Here is a 21,911-nt window from a genome sequence, read left to right on the forward strand (position 1 = left end):
AGGGAAGCCCTCCCCCACCTCCCTCTTCTCCAGCATCACAGCCGGCCAAGAAAGCTTCAAGAAACGCGCTCGCCCGTTTCCCCCCCTCTGACGCTCTACCCCAGGACCCGAGCCTGCCTCAATTCTACCTACCCTCCAGCGAATAAATGGATCGCGGTATCTTTCCAGCTCATTCTCTCTCATTCTTTTCTCCGGCGGTCGGGAGAGGGAGGGCGGGAGATGATGTCTGGCACTTCCTTCCTCTGTGATTGCTTAAAGGCGCAGCAGCGCCCGGAGAACTCCCGTGAGCGCCATCTTCCGGGCAAGGAGAGTAATTGTCAGTTAGGGAAAGCTATGAATCTAGACTTGAGAGGCCCATTCGGAGAGAGGGAGAGTCGTTTCCCCCGCTTGCCTTACGTTGAATTAAACTTCACACGAAGTGGTAGAGGCTTCAAACAGGCTTCCTTTAGCTGGGGGAAGCATTTAATGGATCTCCATATAAGTTAAAATGTTGAGTTTTATTGGTTTACATTGGCCCAAATCCTACACGGTTGCTAAATACCGTCGAGCCTGGTTATTACTCCGCCGGTGAATATCGGGAAACCCATAACTACGATATAGCTAATGAAGAAAACCCTGAAAAATGGCAGTGGCAAAGCTTATGTCTTCTGTTACCAACAGTCACCAGAAGCAGAAATCGGTTTCTCCCAGCTTAAGGGGTTGCTACGCGACGTTGCTCTTATTTGTTCACTTTGGCAGAGTAACGTTTCTGTCCTGGGCTTTGAACAACGATACAGTAATGCAATTCTCTCCCATTTGTGGCCTCTAGATCAGTGTTTCCCAACCTTGACAACTTGAAGAAGTTTGGACTTCAACTTCCAGAATTCTCCAGTCAGCATTCGCTGGCTGGGGAATTCTGGGAGTTGAAGTCCAAATTTCTTCAAGTTGTCAAGATTGAGAAACACTGCTCTAGATGCTTGGATTTTCCATTTGAGGTTTTTTGTAAAGCAATTGAAGGAGTCCAGAAATACTTCACAAGAAGAGTCCTCAACTCCTCCTCACGCAACAAATTACCTTACTCCTCCAGACTTCAATTACTATGTTTAAAAAATTTACAGCTATGCCGCCTCCGAACTGATTTAACTGTTGTTCATAAAATCATACATCACAATGTACTCCCTGTTGGTGACTACTTCACCTTTAACAACAACAACACAAGAGCATGCAATAGTTACAAACTAAATGTAAATCGCTCCAAACTAGACTGCAGAAAATACAATTTCAGCGATAGAGTGGTCAACGCCTGGACTCTGTTGTTTCTTCCCCAATCCCAAAATCTTCAACCTTACATTATCTACAATAGACCTCTCCCCTTTTCTAAGAGGTCTGTAAGGGACGTGCATAAGTGCACCTTTGTGCCTACCGTTTCCTGTCCTAATGTCTTTTTATCTTTTCTATCTCTACTTTATACTTATATTATGTTAAATATACTACAATACAATACTATATTTGTATGACAAATAAAATAAATAAACAAGTTATGGAAGGGTTAGCAATGCATGATCTGCCCCTGCCAGCACTGAAGACCAAGCAGGATAATTCTCCCACAAATACGTTTATTTTACATATCATTTCATTCACTAACATCTCCCTGGCTTGGCAGGCAAGGAGCATTTTCTGTAGAAACTACAACATCCAAAAACTGGGAGGCAGCACAATGCTGTCTTACTTGGAAAAAGGGTGATGTAAAACAGTGCTCTGGCTTGTCCTGCCCCTTCCTTTAAACTCAAAACGGCTCTGGCAGTAGGCACGCAGTCAGCATATTGCAGTGCAGGCTCTTGACACGTGCATTTCACCAAGGGGAAGTTGGAAAATTGCGACAACTTTAATATTTGGAGCTAAGAATTATACTCCATGTCAGGGCTCTCCAACCTTGACAACTTTAAGACTTGTGGACTTCAACTCCCAGAATTCGTCAGCCAGACTTGAAGTCCACAAGTTGTCAAGGTTAGAGACCACTGATCCATGTGGTATAAAAGTACAAACGTGGAGGAAACGACCTTGTAGATGGCCCTCACTCTGTCAAGGATCTTGGAGTACTCGCAGCTAATGACCTAAGTGCCAGAGCCCACTGTAACAACATTGCCAAAAAGGCACTAAGAGTTGTCAATCTAATCTTGCATAGCTTCTTCTCTGGCAATATTACACCAGCCAGCGCTCTGCCTCCTTTTACCTGACACCAGAACAATCAGACACAAGGATAGTTTTTTCCCTGCATGCCATCACTCTGCTAAACAACTCATTCCCATATCGGTCAAAGTATTTACTAAGACATGTATTACTATTATTAATCTCATTCTTTCTTTCCTTCCTCCATCATTTCTCCCTTCCTTTCCATTTTGAGGTAAGTACTGTGTATAGAGAAAAAAATGTTTCCCCCCGGCATGCCATCACTCTGCTAAACAACTCATTCCCATATCACTGCCAAAGTATTTACTAAAACCTGTATTACTATTATTCTTCATATCCTTCATTTCCTTCCTCATTTCTCCTTCCTTCCTTCCCTTTTTGAGGTAAGTATGTAGAGGAAAAAAAGTTTTCCCCTGCATGCCATCACTCTGCTAAACAACTCATTCCGATATCACTGCCAAAGTATTTACTAAGACTGTATTACAGAAAAAGTTTAACAGAACAACAACAACAGTTGGAAGGGATCTTGGAGGTCTTCTAATCCAACCCCTGCTCATGTAGTAGACCTTGTACATTCCAGACAAATGGGTCTCCAATCTTTTCTTTAAAACCTCTAGTGATGGACCGCTACAACTTCTGGAGGAAAATCTATCAGGAAACTTCTTAGTTCTAGGTTGGATCTTTCTTCAGTACAGTTTCCAACTGTTACTACTTCTCTTGTCCTCAAGTGCTTTGGAGAATAGGTTGACCTTCTCTTCTTTGTGATAGCCTCTTAGATATAAGAAGATAGCTATCATACCACACCTGGTATTTCTTTTTGTTGGATATTAGACAGTTCCTGCAAGTATTTTTCATAGTGAAGAATGCAGCTGCGAGAGCAATCATGGGCTTCCTAAGGTATGCCCATGTCACACCAACACTCCGCAGTCTGCATTGGTTGCCGATCAATTTCCGGTCACAATTCAAAGTTTTGGTTCTGACCTATAAAGCCCTTCATGGCATCGGATCAGAATATCTCTGGGACCGCCTTCTGCCACACGAATCCCAGCAACCGATTAGGTCCCACAGTGTTGGCCTTCTCCGGGTCCCGTCAACTAAACAATGTCGTCTGGCGGGTCCCAGGGGAAGAGCCTTCTCTGTGGTGGCCCCGACTCTCTGGAACCAGCTCCCTCCGGAGATTAGAAATGCCCCCACCCTCCTTGCCTTTCGTAAACTCCTTAAAACCCACCTCTGCCATGAGGCATGGGAGAATTGAGGTACCCCCCTGGGCCTGTACAATTTATATATGGTATGCTTGTGTGAATGTATGTTTTAATAATGGGTTTTTTAAAGTTTTTAAAATTTATTAGATTTGTTATGAATTGTTTCATTGTATGCTGTGAGCCGTCCCAAGTCTACGGAGAGGGGCGGCATACAAATCTAATAAATAAATAAATAAAGAGTGTCCAAGTCCTTTTTGTTACTCTTCTCTACACTCTTTCTATAGTCTCAACATTTTTTGTAGTATGGTGACCAAAACTGGATGCAGTATTCCAAGTGAGGTCTTAAAAAGGATTATAAAATGCAATCTTGATTCATTTGCTCTGATTCTCAATAATAATCATTTGGGATTGCTGGAGACATTCTGTATAGTCAATAACTATATCTCATGCGGTGTAGAGATAAGATGTCTCCCCCTCTACAGTGCATGAACTTCAGGAGACCTCTCGCTCAGCGACAAGGTTCTGTCACCATTGCAAAGATCACACTCTCTTTAGGATAATGCACTTGGGGAAAAGGAATCCTCAATCTGAGTATTGTATTGGCAGTTCTGTGTTAGCAAAAACTTCAGAAGAGAAGGATTTAGGGGTAGTGATTTCTGACAGTCTCAAAATGGGTGAGCAGTGCGGTCAGGCGGTAGGGAAAGCAAGTAGAATGCTTGGGTGCATAGCTAGAGGTATAACAAGCAGGAAGAGGGAGATTGTGATCCTGCTGTATAGACTGCTGGTGAGACCACATTTGGAATACTGTAATACTGTGTCCAGTTCTGGAGACCTCACCTACAAAAAGATATTGACAAAATTGAATGGGTCCAAAGACGGGCTACAAGAAAGGTGGAAGGTCTTAAGCATAAAACTTATCAGGAAAGACTTCATGAACTCCATCTGTATAGTCTGGAGGACAGAAGGAAAAGGGGGACGTGATCAAAACATTTAAATATGTTAAAGGGTTAAATAAGGTTCAGGAGGGAAGTGTTTTTAATAGGAAAGTGAACACAAGAACAAGGGGACAATCTGAAGTTAGTTTGGGGAAAGATCAAAAGCAACATGAGAAAATATTATTTTACTGAAAGAGTAGTAGATCCTTGGAACAAACTTCCAGCAGACGTGGTAGATAAATCCACAATAACTGAATTTAAACATGCCTGGGATAAACATATATCCATCCTAAGATAAAATACAGAAAAAATAGTATAAGGGCAGACTAGATGGATCATGAGGACTTTTTCTGCCATCAATCTTCTATGTTTCTATGTTTCTATGCTAGCACAGGTTTCAGTGAGATATCTTTTCTGGGATCTCTAGGAGGGGAGTGTTACACTAAATAACATAGCACATCAATAACTCCCAAGTTTCTTATTTTGTTAGTGGTTACAATAAAGCAAAATTTTATTCAATATGCAACAACCAAGTATACTTGGAAATTATCCAAGTATGTGTTATCCCACATTTTATGCATACAACACAGTAGCATTCATATCCCTCACTCCAGGTAGTTCTTGACTTATTACCACAATTGCGACCAAAACTTCTATCACTAAGCAAGAGGGTCATTATGAGATCACATCCAATTTCATAACCTTCTTGCCACAGTTGTTTGGTGAATCACGCAGTCGTTAAATGAATCACATGGTCATTAAGTGAATCTGGCTTCTGGATTGACTGTTGGAAGCCAGCAGGAAATGTCATAAATGACAACTGTATAATCTGGCATAATTCAACCATCATAAATATATGCTAGTTGTCAAGTGCTTTAATTTTTATTATCTGACTGCAGGGATGCTGCAACAGTCATAAATAGCACTGATTGTAAGTCACTTTTTTCAGTGCTGTCATAACTTTGAATGGTTGCTAAACAAATAGTCATAATTCAAGGACTACCTATCACCAAGAGGCATTCGCAACAAAAAGCAAAACATAATCCTGGACAGCAGATAAATATTTTGAGATTAAACAAAAACAATGTAGCCATCAGCTGAGTATCTGAAAAAAAAATATAGTCATTGTGCAATGCACCAACTATAGGTACATCATGAGTTACAACCACCATTTAGCAATCATTGAAAGTTACAATGGCAGTGAAAGAAAGGAATTTATTACCAATCCACAAAGTTGCGGCCAATGTACTACGGTATCACAGTGTAGTATCACCATTTGCGACCTTCCCTGACTCTGCGTCCCACAAGTCAATGGAGAAGCTGGCTGTAGGTTGCAAATTGGTCCTTCTCCAACTATTTCCTTGATGCTTGCTGGCCCATTCTTTGTAGTACTCGCTTACGGTGATTTTTCATGTCTGTGTTCCATAGAACACTCCAGAACAGCTGCTTGCCTGCACATCAGCTCACTTGTTCTGGCCCAGCTCTCCAAACACGACAAACCTTCTGACGTGAACTCAAAAGATTCCTTTATTAGCAGCTCTGGTTAAAAGTTTCTCACACAGGCTAACAAGTTCAGCTGGGCAGAAAATGAATAGTTGTCTGCCACGTCTATTCATCTCCACCCCCTGCCTTTTATCCCCAGAGCTAAGATGGCGCTTCACTACTAGCAGCGGTGGCTTTTCCTTCCCCAGAACCCCCATAATTGCCCCATGATTTTCCACTGGTGTCCTCTGCCTTCCACACAATCATGTGTCAGGCACTGGACCCAGCTGTTCCTCTTTTTCATCAACTACCTCCAGACCTGGGTGTTGTTGATTCTCCATCTGAGGGCTGACTGATGGCCCTGATTCCACATCTGTCTCTTTCTCTGCCATCTCCATTTCCTCTTCCCCTCAGAGCTCCAAGGTTGCCTTTATGTTGACCCAGTGAGTTGCTGTTGGGGCAGCAGGGGCCCACTGATGTCAAGCCCGGCAGCGGCGAGCAAAGCTGGCTGCCCGGGGAAGTAGCGCATTTGAAAAGCGTGCTGCTTCCCTGGGCAGCCGGCTTTGCTGGCTGGCGCAGGGCTTGATGTCAGCGGGCCCCTGCTGCCCCGACAACAATCTCCCGATCGCCGTGGTCTCCGCCTCCCTAGCAATGGACTGTTAATGGCACTGGAAGGAGGTGTAAAATCTGGGGCACTGTCACTCACTCACGGGCCGGATAAATGGCCTTAGTGGGCCGCAGTTTGGGGACCACTGTTCTAAAGCATCAAGATGTCCAAATCTGAACACAATGTTATATAATCCCCAATTCAACTACTGTACATTCCTGAATGCTGCTGAGTTGAGGAAATAACATGAGAGATCAAATGTATAGAGAAAGAAAGTGATTTCTACATTTGTGAGAATCAATAGGAAATAATCACTGAAAATGGGAGAAAATGTTGCAAGACATCACATTAAGGTATTTCCTCTCTTTTTCTTCTAATCCAGTTCGAATCTCTGAGATGCCTTTTTATAGTTTTTTTTAAATGAAGCATTGGAACATATAATATGTAATGTCACATGTAGTGTCTTAATCCTTTTAAAAAGTAAATTCTTAGCAATTTCAAATAAAAAAATTCCCTTCATATCCTCTAAATAGAACATTCAGTTCTAATTGAGATACTAAGTTAGTTTTGTTTTGCCTTATGAGCATAAGCAGAAACCAATTACCGGATTTAAAACATATAATTGTATAAATTGGATGTGCCTCAAGTATCCATAAATGAGTTTTGAATGTTTCAAAGACTGCACAAAGTAAAACTTTGTGCAGTAAAATATAAGCATCATGTGATACTTTCTCATGACCACTATTTCTTTTAAATTAGAGGAAGCACACTGATCAGTGTATCATGTTCTTATTCCAATTTTAAGAACATTGTTCAAGCCAGGATCTCATATAATAGTGATCTCTATCATCCAATTATAACATCTACATAGCTTTTTTATTTCATTTTTCTGTGTCTTTCTTGGCCCTTCCAAGAAAGGATCACAAATAGTGAGCCAACTGAGCCAATGTAGACCTCACTCCATCCAACCTGCTGTTTTACTGTCCTGTTCTTTCATTCTTATGTCAGCAGAACAGTATCAGGATAGCAACTTTTTAATCTCTTGCCATTTTTTTTTAAAAAATTGCCAGGCAAAAACACCAGGAAGATGGGAGTTAGCATCCCTTTAACTGTCACACATTAAAAAATAAAATTCTGATACCTGCTCTCAAAATAAGTATTTTGTGATAAATCTAAAAATGTGTGTGTGTATGTAAACCCAATAGCTTTCTTTCTTTTCTTATTGACTTGCTACAGGCAAACGTTTTTTGGCTTGTGTGCATGCCCGCACCCATGTCATCCACCACACGTGAACAACCCCTATGCTGCCCCCCCAATGCATGTACACAACCTCGCCCATGCTGCCCCTTCATACATGCACACTGACCTCACTGAAGCCTCCAGACTCCTGAAGACTGGGGACAGCGAAAAACATCCCAACGGACCAAGCAAAAGTTCAGAAATGAAATTCTGGCTTACACAATTTCTTCTTTATGGCTCGCTGTCGAATTCCCATCTTCCCATCTGCTTTTCCACTTTATTTTCATCGATCGAATTCATTTTAATTTCCATAATTTCAAATTAGATGTTTTCCACCATGTACCGATATCAGTTTTGTAATGTCCAATTTGCTGCATCCTTCCAACCTAAAACTATTACCGCTTGGGCACTTTCTATAGCTGCTTCTTTAATTTCTCTGAAATCGCCCATGTCTCTCCTCGTTATTAGTAGTGCCATCTCCTTTGTAATTCAAGAGACTTTCCTAAAGCCTGGGGAGAGTGAAAATAGCTGAAAAGAAGGCTGAAAATCAGCTGGCCAGCACGTGCATACACGCTGGAGCTGACATAAAGCAGCACCCAGGTATGGCTCTGTGTGTCCCCTGTGACAAATGTGCCATAGGGTCGCCATCACTGCTGTAGGCAAATGACAGAAAGAAAAGTTATTGGCCTGGAGAAGGCGAAACAGGTATCAGGAGCAATGCAGTAACAGAGTATATTATTATGGTGAAGATGCTTATGTAAGAACTACATTGAGATCCAGAGTTTCTAAAGGCAGAGATGCTAGTTCATCTACTAGCTTGTTAGTCAATAGCTCCAAAGTTGAAAAGCAGAAGTTAATCAATATATTAATCTGTAGGAAAGTTGGGAAAAACAAGTGCCAGCAAGGAGTAGAGTGCAGATTTCATACTTGTGTTGACAAAGGACAAAGAACCATGTATAGTGGTTTTTAAAATAGTAGTATGTGGTAAAGAGTTTTATTTAATCTTGTTTTGTCAGGTTTTTAGAAAACGTTGGCTGATTTCATACCGGGAAGCCCGACAGGTAAAAGAAACATTCATGTGTAACTGACTTTGCTTAGCTGTAAAATATATAGTATTTTTTTTTAAGTTAAAAGCCACATTTGCTGTTTGACTGATGTATCAGGAATGAGTGCATCTTGGATATGTTGTGGTTGGTGTGTAGTTCTTCTGGTCAGTTCTGTTCTCTGTATTTTTGTGTTGTTTTTATACAAAGCAACAGAAACAAAATTGTTTTTATTTGTAAATTATCCAGAGTTAGGCAGCTCAACATTTGATTAAATAAATATATTGGGTTTAATTTTATTTAACTTCAGAAGGCTATATCAAGATTTTTGAAGCTATGGGTTGCACTCTTCAGTCTTACAGAAACTTCATTCACAATAACTCCTTAGGTATATTTGTCAAGTTTCACACTCTGCTTGGATATAAATCACAGGTCCCAAGATATTTAGCTTGTTTCAGATTTGGCAAAACACTCTCAATTCAAGTATGGCTTGAAGACTGAAGATTGAAGATTGAAGTCTAAACTGAATATCCCATAATCCACTGAAGTGCAATGAAAGCAGATATAATCTCTTTATGCTCTACAGTATAAACTTTAGGTTTCTAAAATACTAGACACTTGCCTTTTGATTTTGCTGGTTGGAAAGTGTATGCCACCTGTTTTCATAGTAGCACTCTACCATGGTTTTCTGCTGTCCTGTTTCAGATATATATGCTGAACTGATTTGTTAGAACGTATTTGTCAGTAGTTCTAGACAGTGAGTTGAGTTAAAGCAGAAGACAAGAAATCCAAAGTAGTCCATGGAGTCAGCCTCATGGACCGTCAGCTGGTCCAGTATCTAAGAGCCGAAGTTCAAATAAGGTTCAAGAATATGAAAATGTGGAGCTGAGATTTGCTCCAGTTATTTCCAGTGAAGAAATTGGTCGCCGATGGTTGGTCTAATATTGGATTGCCATAGATGTGTTTGAATTATGGTGTTGTTTCTGGAGGAGCTCAGCAGACCATCTCTAATTAGCTGTTTGAAGTTCTTGGAATATTTTTGAGCTGGTGGCCTTTTATCAGGACCTCTATCAGCTGAGTCATTCTTCACCTGTCGCAAATGAATGCTGGTGCAATTGCCTGAGGTGGCTAATTGCCATTTGAATCCTGAAGTTGACATTTTGCCAGTAGGGCTTCTCCACTTGTCAGTCCTCCAGATCAGAGGAGACAATGACATCTTCTTTTGGGGTTAGATAATGATACTGTTTGGAACTCATCATGATAAGGCATGATGAGTTCCATGCATTAACTATTTGATTACTAAAATCATATTTTCTGCACTCGAGTTTGGAGCAGTTTACTTTAAGTTTGTATCTGTTGTGTGCTTGTGCGCTGTTGTGGTTGAAGCTGAAGTCATTGACAGGAAGGATGTTATAGCAGATGACATTATAGGCTATGCTTAGGTCGTGTTTAAGGTGACATAGTTGTAAGATTTCTAAACCTAGGATTGAATAGTTGCATAGAGTATTTTGTTGCGAGTGGTGGAGTGGAGGGCTCTTCTAGTAAAGTATCTCTGGGGGGGAAAACAGAAAGCTTCATCAATATTATTTTTTGTTCAGAAAAAGTCAGCTGAAGTAAAAAATGATACTTCAGATTTTTTTTAGAGTTCACTTGAATATACTATACTATCATTCATACATTCCTAATTAGATTCCTAATTACAGCTATCAAATTTTCTGACAAGGAGAAGTCCACTTTCTTCATTTTCTGATACTTTCTAGCAGTTGCATGTACAAAAATATTTCTGATTTCTGCTTCTTCTGAGATGTTTTTTCAACTACCCAAATTGCAATGCAAAGTCTCTTATTGAGGAGAATTGTATCGTTTCTGTGATGTAAAACTGCTTATCGAAGCAATGCTAATACATTTTGGGTTGGGTCAGTGTGTACATACGGCTTTTATTGGCATGGATGTGGGAGAAAAACATAGTAAAATGGTGAAAAGGAAGTGTGGGAAGTTTTATATCAAAATATGGATGACTTGGATATGTCATTCTCTCTCAGCCATAGAAAAAAGACAAATTTTTGCTTTCCCAGATGCTGTTACCAAGTTTGCTGTGCTACTTCCTAAACAAATTTGCATTTCAGCCTCTTATCAGTAATCCCATAATCTCGTTGCATAGAAACATTCCAGCATTGTTGGCTCTGTGTAAGAAAAAAAATCTAAAGGTGTGTGACCTTTTACCTGTGTGTTTACCTTTTAAAAATTATAAATGGGCATGATAACACATACTGGGTTTCATCCTCGGCCCTTACCATGGCATCTGATAAGAGTGAAAGCAGGAGGAAAAACAATATTTGATAGCACTTAATGGACAGGAAATCCTCTATCTAAAACACAAAAGAAATGGTTCCAACTCTTGACTGTGGAAGTAATACAGGTAGTCATTGACTTACAACAGTTCATTAAGTGATCATTCAAAGTTAACGTGGCACTCAAAAAAGTGACTTATGACCATTTTTCACAGTTATGATCTTTCCAGAATGCCCATGGTTATTCAATCAAAATTCAGAGGCTTGGCAACTGGCTCATAGTTATGACCATTGCTGTGTCCCAAGTCAATGTGATGTTTTTTTGCAACTTTCTGACAAGCAAAGTTTATCAGGAAACTAGATTCACTTAACAGCTGGGTTACTAACTTATACAATGATTCATTTAACAACTGGGGTAAGAAAGGTAGTAAAATGGAGCAAAATTTATTTAACAAATGTCTTACCACAACATAAATTTGAGAATTAACTGTACAAAAATAAATAAATACATTCTCACATACTCTCAGCTTTGCAAGTACAGTATTCATTCTGATGAATAATTTAGAAATGGGGAACGTCTCATTCTGAATAATCATTAAGAAATAGGAAATTATTAAATACCTTCGCAGTTTAAGTAACGCACAGTCCAAGTCTGGTTTGTTTGTTTGTTTGTTTGTTTATTGATTTATTTATTGATTGATTGGATTTGTATGCCGCTCCCTCTCCGTGGAATCGGGGTGGCTAACAACAGTGATAAAGTCTTGCCCGAGGGTATAGATGAATGCAAACAGCCCAAATCAGTTATGGCATTTATCATTTTAAAAATATTTTAACAACTCATCTGTTTCCAGTATAGCCAAGGGGCATTAAAGAAGAGAAAGCCACTCTGATATCAAGCCATCCTGAACTCCAGTCAGTGATTTGTTGACCATCACCCAATCAATGCATAGCAAGAGAAGCTTATCCCAAAAGAAAGAAGGTTTGTACACCCCATGTGGAAACAAGAACCTGCTTTCCTGCTAGTGGAGATAATTCAAAGCTATAGAAAGGGGTCTGAAAAATGCCCAATGACTATTGGGCATAGTTATACAGTGATTGTTAATAAAACCTTTGCTCCCCACAATATTGAGATAACAATTGTATTTTGATTTAGTGGATTTCAATAGGAACCTATCAGGAGAAACTTTTGTCACTTGATGAAGAGTTCTCCAAGCTACTAAAAACTGAATAGCATTGGACTCGGTTAGTTTTTATCAAGCAAACTGCCTGCCTGACTTTTTAATTGCACCTCGTTTTACTGACCATTACATGCTGACAAGACCAATCTGCATCCCAGCTACCAGATTGGCATAATTGAACAGTAATATAATTGTTGAATTTATACTAGGACCAATGCTATAGTAACTTAATGGAACAGAGTGATGATGGAAAAAAGGGTATTCATCTATTTGTAATTATTGGTATGTTTTAATATGTGCTTTTATTATTGATGTATCATGTATCGTGTATATGTGCAAACAAGACCTTAAGCGAAAGCCTGAAACTACAGGGAAAACTGGATGTCGCAAATAGAGAGGGTTTATTATTTATTTTATTTATTTATTTATTAGATTTGTATGCCGCCCCTCTCCCTAGACTCAGGGCGGCTAACAACAGTAATAAACAGCATATGACAAATCTAATGTTTAAAATAATTTTAAAAACCCTTATTTAAAAAACAAACATATTCACAAATATACCATGCATAAATTGTATAGGCCTATGGGGAAAAGGGTAGTTCAGTTCCCTCAAGCCTGACGACAGAGGTTTTAAGGAGCTTATGAAAGGCAAGGAGGGTGGGGGCAATTCTGATCTCCGGGGGGAGCTGGTTCCAGAGGGTCGGGGCCATCACAGAGAAGGCTCTTCCCCTGGGTCCCGCCAGACGACATTGTTTAGTTGACGGAACCCGAAGAAGACCGATTCTGTGGGACCTAACCAGGTTATAACTTGTTGGGATAATATTTACGTTTCAAAATATTTTCCTCCCAAAAGAATTTCAGAGGATTGCATGGCTTGAAGCATGCTCGCCAATAGTACACCATTATTTTCTAACTCTATTGTGTAGATGTTGTGCATTCTCTTTGCTTTCATATAAAGATCACTTCCTAACTTTCCAACCAAGCACCATTCATAAGGAAATCTAGGTGACAGTAAACTACAAGCACAAAATAGGTCTCCTTCATAAGAATGCAAATAAACCAAAATAGGGTTTCCATGACAACAAAATGCGAATTAAGTGCTCTTGTTTAATAGAAATGGAGAATTTTGGGAAATTTATATTAAATATATATTTTATTGCTGTACCGTCTTTATTTTCTCTTAAACATTAATCTTCAATGGACTAAGAATCAGTGTCTCCACTAAATAATTGATAGTCAAGCTGAAACTTAATCAAGAAAAAAAAAAAGAAAATGGAAGAAAATATTTTCCTCACACTTCCTTAAACCTCAAAATAAGTTACCCAAATTTAACTTAACCATCAAAGGATGTCTGTAAACACAAATATAGTTAATTAAAACTACTGTCTCCCAGAGAAACTACATATTCACAAGAATAACCAACATACTGTAGATGACTTGTACCTACATATGCCCATGCGCCTCAAGGGTCATCCTAGAATCAGCACATAACAGACCCATGCCAAGGAAACAGTCCTAACTGCCCTTTTGTACTTCATTTTTTCTGTAGCTACCCCATAGGTCAGTGATTGTGAAACTTTTTGGCACCGATTGCCCAAACCGGGAGGCATGCACATACTGGAGCCCCAGAAACTCAGAGACCAGCTGGCCGGTGTGCATGTGTGCATTAGCCACCTGGTCTTCTGTTTTCTAGCATGTTCATATGTGCTGGCCAGCTGGTCTTCGCATATGTCAGAAACCAGAAAAGCAGCTGACGATAGCATGCATGCCCACCTGTGGTTTGCCATCACAGCTGTAGGCAAAGGTCTTTGTTTTGGGAAATTAATCTCCTTTCATCATAGCTGTGTAGCCTTCATTTTGATTTGTTCTTGTATAATCCTGAACCAGGTTGGGTGGGACTCTACAAATAATAATTTTGGTAGATCCCTATATAAAATGGCTGTAAAGTCCAAACCTAGAGATGACATTGCAAATTTCAATCGTGTTCAGTCCTCTACTTGTTTACACTTAAACGTACTGATTCTTGCCAGACTTAAGCTATAACCTTCTAACCAATTAGATATATCTTGTGGTATTTTAGCGTGTGGCTATCCTGAACATTTCCCCCCTTCTCCTCCAGCTCAGGATTGCACAGTCTCTTAATCCATGCATCTCTCTGGGAAATCTAGCTCATTTTGGCTGATGTTGAAAGACTAAAAGTACTGTGCCTGGTTAGTATTTCAACCTCCTAAGGCTGAATGCTTTACTATGTTGTCAAAAAACTCTATACATGAAGCCAGTGATTAACTTGTATAATTGCTAAACTGAAATGATGAGTTGAGAAAGACTTTGTTTTCCCTTACCAGTTTTATTTAGTTACTCCTGTAGTTAATTTTGATAAGCAGTCTGCTATGTAGGGGAAAATGATACAAAAGAGAAGGCACATGTCTTCAATTCCACATAATGAAACTATTAAAAGGGAGAAATGATTAAATAAAGAAGAAATCAAATTATCTTTTTTTTCAACATTTTTATTAAATAAAATGGGAATTAGTTTACTCTGGCCTCAGACTTTTATTTCTCTGACTTTGTATATTACTTGAAATGTTGTCCCCAGTAGGCTAGGTTTTCTCCTCAGTCCAAAGTATAAACCTTCCTTGAATATTTGACTTAAGTGCCAAAGCCCACTGCAACAACATCGCCAAAAAAGGCTTCTAGAGTTGTTAACCTAATCCTTATGTAGCTTCTGCTCCGGCAATCTCACACTACTCACCAGAGCTTACAAAACTTTCGCCAGACCCATCCTCGAATACAGCTCATCTGTCTGGAACCCATATCACATCTCGGACATCAACACCCTCGAAAATGTCCAAAGATACTTCATTAGAAAAGCCCTTCACTCCTCCACTCGAAACTGAACCCTATGAAACTAGACTTACAATCCTGGGTCTAGAAAGCTTAGAACTACGACGCCTTAAACATGACCTAAGTATTGCCCACAAGATCATATGCTGCAACATCCTGCCCGTCAACGACTACTTCAGCTTCAACCGCAATAACACAAGAGCACACAATAGATTTAAACTTAATATTAATCACTCAAAACGTGACTGTAAAAAATATGACTTTAGCAATCAAGTTGTCGAAGCTTGGAACTCATTACCGAACTCCGTGATGTCAACCTCCAACCCCAACATTTTCCCCTTAGACTCTCCAGATTCCTAAGAGGTTAGTAAGGGGCATGCATAAGTGCACTAGTGTGCCTTCCGTTCCCTGTCCAATTCTCTCTCCCATATATTTTATATCTTTTCTTCCATTCATATATCTTTTCCTCTTTTCTTCATTGACATATTTTATTTTCATATCTTCTCTTCTATCCTTTCCTTGATATATATTACTACTTGTTCATTCTCTCCAACATTCATTTTGTATTGGACAAAATAAATAAATAAAAATAAATAAATATTATATAGACATTAAAACAAAAACAAGCCACCTTAAAATAAAGACAAACTTTATTTCATTTTACAGTGGTTGAGATATGATGATGCCATTGAGGAAGTGTTGGAGTTGGCAATTTTGTAATATTTTTCTTAATTCGTTTTGTTTTGCTTTAAAGTAAGCAATTGCTTAGTAATTTGCTGCTGGATTTTGTTGGAATGAATTTGGAGAGCTTTAGAAGTCATAAAGTGTGGCTTAACAGCCATTGTTTATCCACCCTGAATACATAAAAGCGTACACACAGATTTATGGTTCAATTTTCATTAAACATGTACATTTAAATTTATCTGTTTAAGACAGAATATTTAATTCCCACTTGACTAAATAGTGTCACTATATTTTTAATGTGTCAAAAAAAACCATTCCTACTTTTCCCAACGGATTTTATTTATAGAGAATACATGGCAATGCAAAAAAAGGTGAAATACTAATTTGGTTTAGTTCTTAACTAGCTGTCCTAGGCACTAAATATTTTTTTGGTCATGAGAAAACCAAATAGATATTATTATATTCCAATCTTCTTTGTGGGAGTTATTTATATGGTATCAATTCTCACGGAAGTCAAGGATGTTAAATAAGTACTTTGGGAGCCATTTATAGCTTTACCAGCATCTATTTTGAATTCACAAAGGGGAGTAGGTGAGCTAAACTGTATCAATCAATTTTCAATATTTTTTCTGTTTTACAATGCTTTTTGGTATTTTTGGAATATTACAAATTTAAAAGATTTCATCTGGTTATTAACCCTTTCAATAGCTAAAATCTCTGAATTCCTGTATCTACTTTGGAATATTGTACTTTTATTTTTATTTTTTTAAAATAAATCTATATTCTTTTTTACAAAAAAATCTATTTTTAAGCATAAGAAAAAGCAGAGCATGATTGCATGAAGTAACTTGTCCTTAAACTTTAAGAATGATAATTTTGTTTTGTTTAAAATATTTTAAATTGATGAAGCAGTGGAAGTCTGCCCTCTGGTGATTCAAAAGTATTTTATACTACAGAAATATATATTTATTTCTTTGAACTGGAACGATGAGTGTCTCCTTCTGATACATTGTTTTGGTGCAATGGGTTTCATGTATAATTGTTTTCCCTTGTAAGAGAAATGTATTTTTTCCCTTCAAACTTCTATAGCAGTGATGGCTAACGTAAGCCGTGCACATGCCCACACTCATAGTGCAATGTGCCCCTCTATGCACTCCATCCCTGTGCATAAGACCCCTCCCCCATGAAACTCCTCCACCCCGTTCATGTGCCCTGCCCCCCTCACCCATTTTTGGCTTCCAGGTTGCTGCAGGAAGCTTTCCAGGCCCAAAATGGGGCACAGGCAGCCACAGGAGGCCCAAATGCAAGGTGAGTGCCAGGGGCGGGTTACTCTTACCTGAATACCGGTTCGCTGCATGTGCATAATCATGAATCATGTGTGTACATGTCCTCTCGTGAGATTTTGCTTCTGTGCATGCACCGAAGCACAGAAATATTGAGAGGGGATGTACGCCAGTGAGATTTTGGTGAATTTGTACTTGTGCAAATACGCGGAAGCAAACATTGCTGAAATCACACATGTGTGCACATGCCCTTGCAAGATTTTGCTTCTGTGAATGTACAGGAAGCAAAAAAGCACCAAAATCTTGCAAGGGGATGTGCACTCGACTGAGATTTTGGTGAATCTTTACTTCTGTGCATACGCAGAAGCCAAACAAATTGCTGACATCGTGCACATGCGCATGTCCTTTCATGAGATTTTGCTTCTGTGCATGCGCAGAAAGCAAAAAAGTGCTGAAATCTTGCAAGGGGATGCATGCACGAGTGAGATTTTGGCAAATTTTTACTTCTCCACATACGCTGAAGAAAGGTCACCGAAGAAAGATTGTTGGAACAGGGCATGGATAGTCTAACAAAAAGGAGGTCCAGGGAAGACATGATAGCAGTATACAGATATTTTGCCACAGACAGTTGCCACAGAGAGGAGAAGGTCACACTATTTTCCAGGGCATCAGAGGGCCAGACCAGGAACAACGAATGGAAACTGACCAAGGAGAGATTCAACCTGGAAATAGGTGTTAGTACAGGGTACATGTGTGTTAGGGTTTGCCATTGTAAACTGCATATTATAAACTGTACCAAACTTGTACTGTCACTTTAAATGTTACAGTTGCTACTGTAAAACTGTACTGTACTTAAAGGGTTAATGTGCACTCAAAGAGTTAACATTTAATTGCAGAGTAAATGTTCAAGGCTATGTTGTCATTGAAGCTATAAAAGCTCATGATCGTGCCTGGTCACTTCCTTGTTACTTTATATTTGCCTGAGACGGGGGAGTTGTTTTTTCTAAGCTCCGTGCTTGTATTAGCTTTGTGCTTTTATCTATCCTATTGTACTTTAGCTTCGTGCTTTATCTATTATATTTAGCTTTGTGCATGTTATCTATATTCTGTATTATTCTGTATTTGCTTCGTGCTTATTCTGGATTGTTTATATTTTGTTTATATGTAAATAATACATATTTAACTAAGTCTGTGTCTTGGCTTTATCACACATCCATGCTCTATTAAAATTCTCTGCTCGGTATTGTCGAAGGTATCATAGCATAGCTAACCGAGACAAGCCAACTATAGGGAATAATTTTCTGACGTTGAGAGCAATCAACCAGTGGAAAAGCCTGCCAGCGGAGGTTGTGAATGCCCCATCACTTAACACATTCAAAAGGAAATTGGACCGCCATCTGGTGGTTGGACTTGATGACCTGCAAGGTCCCTTTCAAATCAAACAAACAAACAAACAAACAAACAAACAAACAAACAAACAAACAAACAAACAAACAAATAAATAAATACTGTACCTATCTACCTACATACATACATGCATAAATAGAAACATAGAAACATAGAAGACTGACGGCAGAAAAAGACCTCATGGTCTATCTAGTCTGCCCTTATACTATTTTTTCTATTTTATCTTAGGATGGATCTATGTTTATCCCAGGCATGTTTAAATTCAGTTACTGTGGATTTACCAACTATGTCTACTGGAAGTTTGTTCCAAGGATCTACTACTCTTTCAGTAAAATAATATTTTCTCATGTTGCTTTTGATCTTTCCCTCAACTAATACATACTTGTATTGTACACTGGGATCAAGACCTCTTGCTTTTGCCTTGAAGGAAGGATAGGAACAAGGAATTAGTCCCATGTTATGTAATGTTTATGCAATAAATTGATTAGAGACATATGGCTTTGGGCTGTTTGCTTTTGACCTTGCAGAACAAATTCTTTCACCAACATTCAGTTCTAGACAGATTAACCTGTATAATTTCGTGGCAATGGTAGAAATCCTAGTTAAAAGGAGAACTCTTTTCCATGTTTACTATAACTAGATACTGTATTTCTTGATTTATTTTATTTATTTATTTATTGGATTTGTATGCTGCCTCTCTCCGAGGACTTGTTATGTATTAATAGCTTTTTTAAAAAAGCTAGTGCAAAATAATTTTTGGCAGGTACATGCCTTATATTTTAATTAGATTCAACCACATAAATGGGAGTACTGTTTTTTGTATTGTACTCCCACAGCTATTTGCAGCTGTTCTTTTACACAGCCATTTCAATCATAGTATGCCACAAGAATATGCATCAACTGAATAACTGCTGTTCTATTACGAAAACTAATAGAGTCAGATAGTTAAAAGAAGAAGCTGAAAGCAGAACAAGTGATTTAGGAAAGGGGAGAGGGATAGAGAGAGAAAATGAAAGGAGAGGATGTAAAAGAAGAAGTGTAAGAGACAAGTTGTAAAGCAATAGGAATAAAGCAAATATTAATGGACATAAGTGTTTACAAAGGAATAAAAAAAGTGAATGAAAATCTTTGTGGTCAGAAAAACAAAGTTGCTATTAATAACAGTGTACTTACTACAAACCCTGTTAATTTAACACTGTTAAATTAGCACAAGATAGAAAAGAATATCTCTTAGAAATACAATGGGGTAGTGATGGCGAACCTTTTTCCCCTCGGGTGCCGAAATAGTGTGTATGCACGCTATTGCACAGATGGGAGTGCCCACACCTATAATTCAATGCCTGGGGGAGGGCAAAAACATATTTCCCCACCACCCGGAGGCCCCTCTGTTTTTTTTATTTTATTATTATTTATTAGATTTGTATGCCGCCCCTGTCCGTAGACTCGGGGCGGCTCACAACAATAACAAGAACAATGTAAGACCAAATCTAATAATTTAAAAATGCTAAAAACCCCATTATTAAAAGCAAACATACACACAAACATACCATGTATAAACTGTATAGGCCCGGGGGAGATATCTCAGTTCCCCCATGCCTGATGGCAGAGATCGGTCTTAAGAACTTTACGAAAGGCAAGGAGGGTGGAGGCAGTTCTAATCTCCGGAGGGAGCTGGTTCCAGAGGGTCGGGGCTGTCACAGAGAAGGCTCTTCTCCTGGGTCCCGCCAAACGACATTGTTTAGTTGACGGGACCCGGAGAAGGCCAACTCTGTGGAACCTAACCGGTCGCTGGGATTCGTGCGGCAGAAGGCGGTCCTGAATTGTGACCAGAAATTGATCGGCAACCAATGCAGACTGCTGAGTGTTGGTATAACATGGGCATACCTTGGGAAGCCCATGATTGCTCTCGCAGCTGCATTCTGCATGATCTGAAGTTTCCGAACACTTTTCAAAGGTAGCCCCATGTAGAGAGCATTACAGTAGTCGGACCTCAAAGTGATGAGGGCATGAGTGACTGTGAGCAGTGAGTCCTGGTCCAGATAGGGCCGCAACTGGTGCACCAGGCGAACCTGGGCAAATGTCCCCCTCGCCACAGCTGAAAGATGTTTCTCTAATGTGAGCTGTGGATCGAGGAGGATGCCCAAGTTGCGGACCCTCTCTGAGGGGGTCAATAATCCACCCCCCAGGGTTATGGACGGACAGATGGAATTGTCCCTGGGAGGCAGAACCCACATAGGTTCGCCATCACTGCAATAGGGGATAGGAATAAAAATGGCACAAATAACATTTTAGGTTTTAAACAACTGTGAACATCCAGTATAGTTTTGTTGTGCTTTGTTCAACATAACTCAATCTCTGCCTGGTTGCTTGCTGCTACTACTGTTGTTCTTATCCTTTATGTGCCTTCCTGCCCTCCAAAGCTCTTCAACACACTTTCATCTTTTATATAGATGCATTTCAGACTTGAACACCAAAGTCATGAATACTAAAACTACTTTATTGTACGGTTACAATAACAGAACCTTGTAAGTTTGAATGGACCTTGCTGCTTTTTTCCTAAGAAGAACTAGATAGGGTCAAGTGTGAGCTATTTTATGAAACTCCATTCATGCTTTCAAATGAGATTTCAATTATCTGACCATTGCCATGGTTACAACTCCTCCAACTCTCCCTCAAAGTTATTCTCATTCACATGTACCGGCTTAGGTGTGATTTATACAACAAACAAGATGTAACAAACAATGTATTGTTGCCTTGCAATGCACTAGCCACTAAGACCACTTTGTTTGGCTGACACCTGACAAACTACTATGCACGCTTTAATAACATCGCTACTTATGAATAAAATAAAATGAAATTATTTCTTCATCTGCTCACTTCTTACTAACATGAAATGTAAACAGAAACTAGTCCAAATGACAAGACTGAAAATTGTATATGTTACTAATATACAGTAAAAGGAATAATGGGAAGGATCTCTATTGCCGCTCCCTTTATATGCCCAGTACAGCATATTAGAGGCAGTAATTTTGGCAAATATAATTGCTGATGAATAAGTACATAGCAAACAGCATAATACAATTCTGTACTGTCTCCACAGTAGATGATATGGGCATAAATCTTGTAATTGAAGAAATGAGCACTGCAAAATTCACGTTTTTGTTAGCTGGTAGATTGCTATAATCTCTACTTGCTATCATGTTCTGTTCACGTATAATCCAATTTTCTACTAAAATTTTTATATATTTAAAATTTTTATATATTGTTTGGAATTAAGGGAGATTGCTTTCTCAATGAAAAGTTCACATACTTCATATTTTCCAGTACATCAATGGATTTTCAGTATTTCTTCCATTGCTTTTGTAGCTCTTATAGCATTAATTTCTTATTGGAAGAGCAATCTTGATCAGTACTTCATTCTGCTGCCAGAGGGAGCTTGTGTTCTTTTACTAAACGTATGACACAGTGTCGCGTATCTACGCTGTTAATATTTCTCCTTTGGAATTACACTAAATCTAAACAGTTGTTGCAATACAAAGGTGATTTA

At 39.0% G+C, this 21,911-nt stretch overlaps 1 protein-coding gene across 1 annotated transcript in view; it reads right to left on the bottom strand.

Annotated features, from left to right (window-relative positions):
* The window catches only part of SLC25A36 (solute carrier family 25 member 36), a 39,274-nt gene extending 38,985 nt beyond the window's left edge, over positions 1 to 289 (bottom strand). The window contains exon 1 of the mRNA XM_070753286.1: positions 133 to 289. Within this exon, the coding sequence (XP_070609387.1) occupies positions 133 to 173 (41 nt within the window). The 5' untranslated portion in view covers positions 174 to 289. The remainder of the gene's footprint in view (positions 1 to 132) is intronic.
* Positions 290 to 21,911: the final 21,622 nt, after the last annotated feature.

This window comes from Erythrolamprus reginae, chromosome 5, assembly GCF_031021105.1.
Source record: "Erythrolamprus reginae isolate rEryReg1 chromosome 5, rEryReg1.hap1, whole genome shotgun sequence".
NCBI classification, from domain to species: Eukaryota; Metazoa; Chordata; class Lepidosauria; order Squamata; family Dipsadidae; genus Erythrolamprus; species Erythrolamprus reginae.